The sequence below is a fragment of the Zingiber officinale genome, chromosome 9B, assembly GCF_018446385.1.
Source record: "Zingiber officinale cultivar Zhangliang chromosome 9B, Zo_v1.1, whole genome shotgun sequence".
NCBI classification, from domain to species: Eukaryota; Viridiplantae; Streptophyta; class Magnoliopsida; order Zingiberales; family Zingiberaceae; genus Zingiber; species Zingiber officinale.
Window position 1 is genome coordinate 77073567 of NC_056003.1, and position 5895 is coordinate 77079461.

General features: G+C 39.5%; 1 protein-coding gene and 1 long non-coding RNA gene across 2 annotated transcripts; both read right to left on the reverse strand.

Moving 5' to 3' along the window:
- Window positions 1–955: 955 nt before the first annotated feature.
- On the reverse strand, window positions 956–3784 carry LOC122024700. Its single transcript, XR_006123498.1, has 3 exons — window positions 3170–3784; window positions 3017–3082; window positions 956–1070 (listed from the first exon to the last, which is right to left on the reverse strand). It is a non-coding gene; the product is annotated as an uncharacterized LOC122024700 (long non-coding RNA).
- A 150-nt stretch (window positions 3785–3934) lies between these two features.
- Window positions 3935–4583, reverse strand: LOC122023073 (60S acidic ribosomal protein P2B-like). Its single transcript, XM_042581166.1, has 2 exons — window positions 4283–4583; window positions 3935–4215 (listed from the first exon to the last, which is right to left on the reverse strand). Exons 1-2 carry the CDS (start codon window positions 4368–4370, stop codon window positions 3935–3937), a joined length of 369 nt encoding a protein of 122 aa, XP_042437100.1. The 5' UTR covers window positions 4371–4583.
- Between the last annotated feature and the right edge of the window lie 1312 nt (window positions 4584–5895).

Below are 5895 nucleotides of genomic sequence, written 5' to 3' on the forward strand. Positions count from 1 at the left end.
GCTACCTCTGATGAAGAGATATACTATTTATTGTACTACCTCTGATGTCATCTTGGTATCCTGAATATCCTGCACTAAGCCCCCTATTTTCTGTGATTTCTGCTACCAACCACAGCAGCAAGGAATGCGGCAAGAAGGCAGCTGCCTCCTTAGTTCAGCACTCAAAACAACAAGTTAGAGCTTCCTTTTGAAGACTCAAACTAGAACACTCAAACAAGTTAGAGTTGATGTGTATTTATCCTTTTTGTCTTGTCTTTTGATCCAGATATCAGCATCATAGGTGAATTAACTAGAAAACTCTACATGTTTTGCTTCAAATAATCTCTCAACTGTACAACCTTCAGTCATTATTGTCTTTCTCATGTTTTTTTAAGGTCGACTTGGGGAATCCATCCTTTGACATAAGGCATTACATCCAGGTGCCTAATTGCTTGAGATAACAAGTCGATGGCAATAAATACCTACTCCCCAAATGATCATTTGTTCTTTATTGGTTACTACAGTCAGTCATATGGAGCATGGTTCGCATGAGAGCAACGCCCAACTATAAAGGCGCACCTTTAAACACTGCATTTGGAAATATTAGGGTAACTGTAACTCTCTTGTAAGCCACCAAAAGTTCTTTTAACAAACTGGACGTGAAGCTGAGGCATTGATGGGCAAAACTAAGATCAATTGGCCTTTTAACCCCAAGTAAGTAATACCTACAGGAACCCATAGCAGTTAAAAAAAAGTGTAGGCTGACATCTGAAGGATTTGCAATTTAAACTAAGAAAATTAGAAAAATTTCTCACTATCACCCAGCTTAAAACCAGGGATACAGACATCTGTAAAGTCAGCATCTTCTTCCTCAATTAATTTCTTTATTGTTCCAGATGTTGTTTGACATATTAGTGCTTTCCTCATATGCTATATTTATCAACAGCTCAAAGAACAGATGTAAAGATAAAATTGACCTGTTTGATGCAATATGTGACGGCAAGAACAGCCCAGGACATCATACCAAATCGGCAGTTTGTAAAAACCTTGATGTCAAAGTTTTTGCCGATACGAGGATACAGTTCCATGCCCTGCACAAGAAAAAAAAATTGTCCACAAACTGTATAAATTGCAGCTACATTGATAGGAAAAATTAGGCTGAAAAGCATTGCCAAGTAATTCATTTGTTCATTATAGAAGGATATTAATACATGAGATACAACTTGCATAATAACAACACATAGCTAGAAAAACTAGCATGAAGAAAGGCACAAACCAAATGGTTGAGCAAAAGGAAGTCCAACAATATCAACAAGAGGTAAGATCCTCATGTGGTTTTAATGGCAATTATTTAAAAGCAAAGAATAACCTATTCCACCTAAGGTTTCCTCTGCCAGGACCTCATATTAGTGAATATACTTCTCCGTGCAAGAAAATTGAACAAGCAGTGTGAGGCAAGTGTTTATTGTATAGCCAGAAATCAAACTTTACTGATAAAAAGAGGAGAATTTCAATTCTGTCAAGATGCTCTTTTCCCAACAACTTAACATGAATGGAGCTTTAGAGATTGAAAAGTTCATGGAACTGCAGAACTAGCTTGAAAAGCTTAAATAGAGACCAGGCAGGAAAGTATTCCAATGCGCCATATTCAAATTGACTTGTGACATCCCAATTCATTGGGTATTCCTTATAATGAAAGCTAGAATGTGGTTGCCGAAATCAAAGACATCATATTCTAAGCCATGTTTAAAGAGTTTTTACATGTATGTGATATTATATAAGATCCCATCATCATAGTAAAAATAATCCTATTGTTGCAACAGAAGTACATGCATATGTGTATTATAGTTGGCAGTGAGACCAAGGATGTGAGAGAATTTTTTTTCCATGACGGTGAATATATGGCAACATTGAATATTGGTGGGCAAGTGTTTTAGATTTCTAAATAAATCATTTCATAAGATTTCACATAATGGAAAAAATACTTGAAGGTTTTTTGTGATTCAGTTGGTTCCACAAGTAGATATGGTTAGAAAATATCCTCTGAACTCTTAAGTCAACATATCTTGGATCACGAACAAACACATATAGAGTAGGCAATGAAACATTTGAAAATAAAATACTAATGAAGTCACAAATAAGGTTATTCATTTTTACCAAACATAAATATTTAACTAATTTTTTTTAAGGAAATTGCATTTTCCAATGCAATTTGATCTCATGGTACTCCTTTTACGACTAAAACCCTCAACACCAAAACATGTTATAGCACAATTCCCCATGGAAATATCTAGAGCATTAACTACTAGTCTTGGGTAGTTCTGCTCCCTGGTGTTGGCTAATGATTGAGAGTTAACTATTTAGCAAAACAAATCACAGAGTGATTTTCCTGTTTAAGTCTGTGATCAAGAGCATATATTACTTTCTATACTAAAAAAGAAAATGAATGAGGCTACATTGAATTTATGACATTTGACTTTAGCAAATAGACGTGCTTTTTTAATGTTTGTTGAGGATAAACATGCACAGTTAAGAAGCAAAAGAGAATCAATTGGTTAAAGAGACAACCAGAAGAAAGTAAGACTGCTACATATTCTACAAAGTACACTTACATACACAAATATAGTTTAATCTATATGCAGATTGGAGAAATCTCATGTAACCATTAGTACAGAGAATGGAAATGCAAGAATAGAGTGCACCCATGCAAACATAATTGTAATATGTAAAAATAGTGATACATCTGGGAACAAGTAACAGATAAAATCCTTCACTATCAAATATAGCTAATAAAAGTTTAAGCATTGGCACATAACCTGCCATGATTAGGTAACAGTGATTAAAAAATAAATCAACAAATCCATTGTAATATGTTCATTTGTTTTTTTTTTTGAGATATTTGCAAGGCCCTTGCATACTCCATAGTATCTCGAATTATCAATTAGATGCATTTATCTGATTATTTTATGTGCAATCAATCCAGAAAAAAACAATGACACAACAACTCTGCAAATGATGTCTGGTTAAGAAAGCTCACCCAATAAAAATCAATTATGAAGTTCCCTAATGAACCAGAATCCAAAGAAGATGGTGCCAAATGACCCTTTGGAGAAAAACAATTATCTCAAATTAGGAACAAAGGACAGTAATAACCATAGGAAAAGCTAGATTGAAATTTACAGAAGCTCACTTTCAAGTATAACAAAATGCAGAACACTAAGCTTCCCAGAATAAGTGCTGAATAAATTTCTCCCAGGTGATCATACACGACTGCTGGGTTGAAGATTCCAAACCTTCAAAGATAATTCAAGAAGCACTGGTCATAGTTAAAAGTTAGAAGTATGTTAAAATAAAGATAAATACACATGAATTGCCAACCGATGTCAAAAAATGTGCATACATGTAGAGGAAAATAAGAGATGCAACTAGGTGTCTATAAACCACTCATCTAACTCCCTGCAGAGAAACAAAATCCTACGTATGCACAACAATACGAAAAAGTATGAAATTAAACCATTTAATTACATACTTGAGGTATGAGTTAAACATAGGAGATCAACAAATTTAGCAATAACAATGGTAATCATCATGGCGACTTATCATTAATACTAACAAAGATTTCCTTTTTCCCTCCACCCCTTACATCTTCAACTCTAATTAATCCAAATACTTGAGAGTTTATGCACTTTACTAACAATATTCAGTCTTTGTCTGCATGACTTTATGCCTCTGTATATGCTTTGTGAACCTTGATCACAAGATAGGACTTTACCATGTGCTATTAAATTTGGAAAAAGTGGCATACTTGTAGCCGTTTAAGTGATATGCTAGTATATAAAATAAAAAAGATTGCCATTACCTTCAAAACTTACACAAATAGCAATCAAACCAATCTCCATAGCTTGTGTTTTCCAAAAACATAAATTGGAAACGAGAAAGAAAAAAAACCACAAATTTATGTCGGAAACGAAAATTTGCGGGAGGGAAAGACAGGGAGTTTCACCTCGTCGGATTCCTCCTTCTCCTCCACCTTCTCCTCCTTCTTAGGCTCCTCTGCAGCTGGGGCGCCGCCCGCGCCGCCGCTACCAGGGGCGGCGACCCCAATGGCAGCCACAGAGCCACCGGAGGGCACGGAAGCGAACTTCTCCCGGCCGGCAGCGATGACTTCCGTTATGTCCTTGCCCTTGACTTCCGCGAGGAAGTGGTTGATCCTCTTATCCTCTGCCTCCGCTCCCACTACAAGCAAGAAACAAGGATCACCGAAATGAAACCAAGATAAATATGAGAGGGAAGAGAGTTCGACCTGATTCAAGGATGGATCTGATATCATCAGCGGAGGGGTTGGGGTTGCCGCCGAGGACGGCCAGGAGATAAGCCGCCACAATTTTCATCTTCGCTTCGAGATTTGTAGACGACGATGCCGCTGTTGCAAGGTCTCGGACCTCTCGGTGATGAGTGCGTAGAATGAGGTGGGTCGGCTTAATTCCAATTTGTATCTTATCAAAACCCTAGGGTTGGGTCAGCGGAGGGAGGGCAGCGGAATGCAGGAGTAGGGGTGGGAGACGCAGCGGCGGCGGCGGCTAGGGGAAAGTTGGTCTTGGCCTTGGAACCACGGAACAAGCGAGCGGCGGAGTCGTAGGCCAGAGCGGCAGCCTCGGCCGAGTCGAAGGTTCCGAGCCACACCCTGACCTTCTTCCAGGGGTCCCTGATCTCGGCCGCGAACCGCCCCCACGGCCACTTTCGCACGCCGCGGAACCGCGTCTCCGCTACTGCCGCCGCCGGCTCCACCAGAACTCGGCCTTTCTTCATCTGGCCAACAGATCGACAGAATGAAAAGGAACAAAAGAAGGGGGAAGAGGGAGCGAGAAATGGGATCAAAGGAAGAGGAGTGCTAATTTCGCCATGTCGAATTGTTCAAAATTGGGGAGATAAATTGGCTGGTTGCTTCATCCAAGGCGAGGAGAAACCCAAAAGAAAGGGCGCTAAGAAAGTCCGCTAGAATTTTGGTTCATAGACACCGGTTTTAAAAACCGCGGTTAAAATCGGTGTCTATTAATGAAAAAAAAGGCGCTCATAGACATCGGCTAAAAAAACCGATGTCTATGAGCGAAAATCTGCGCTCATAGACACCGGTTTTTGGAAAAACCGGTGTAAAATACTCAAAGACATCGGTTTTTGCTTAAAACTGTTGTTGTTCCACTGATGTCTATGAGGGTTTTTCTTGTAGTGATAGTCAATACCATGAATCTGTTTGAAACCTTTAGCTACCAAGCGACCCTTATAAATAAGTCCATCCATGTCAGTCTTTCTCTTAAAGACCCACTTACACCCAATGGGTTTTACCCCTTCAGGTGGATCAACCAAAGTCCATACTTGGATGGTGTACATGGATTCCATCTCGGATCTCATGGCTTCTAGCCATTTCTCAGAATCTGGTCTCATCACAGCTTCTTGATAGGTGGTAGGCTCATCCTCTATGAGCACAATGTCATCATGGTCAGACAAGAGAAAAGAGTGTCTCTCAGGCTGACGATGTACCCTATTAGACCTGCGAAGAGGTATGTCTACTTGAACCAGTTGTTGTTCCTCAACTCCTTGTGGAACAACATCATCCACAACACTTTGTGGTTCCAGTTCAATTTCCATCGAGGCATTAGTGCTATTGTTCGCATCTTGAACTTCTTTAAGATCGAACGCGCTCCCACTAGTCTTTCTAGAAACAAAGTCCCTTTCTAGAAAGACCCCAGTCTTTGCCACAACTACCTTGTGCTGACTGGGAATGTAGAAGTAATATCCCTTAGTTTCCTTGGGATATCCGATGAAATAGCACTTGTCGGATTTGGGTCCTAATTTGTCTGAGACTTGACGTCGTACGTAAGCCTCACAGCCCCAAATTCTTATGAAAGACACCTGGGC

What these genes read in the sequence shown, in the direction of transcription:
- LOC122023073 (XM_042581166.1), bottom strand. Translation starts at nt 4,370, where the DNA reads ATGAAAATTGTGGCGGCTTATCTCCTGGCCGTCCTCGGCGGCAACCCC. An exon ending in CAGATCCATCCTTGAATCAG is followed by an intron (nt 4,216 to 4,282) that starts GTCGAACTCTCT and finishes TCTTGCTTGTAG; the next exon opens with TGGGAGCGGAGGCAGAGGAT.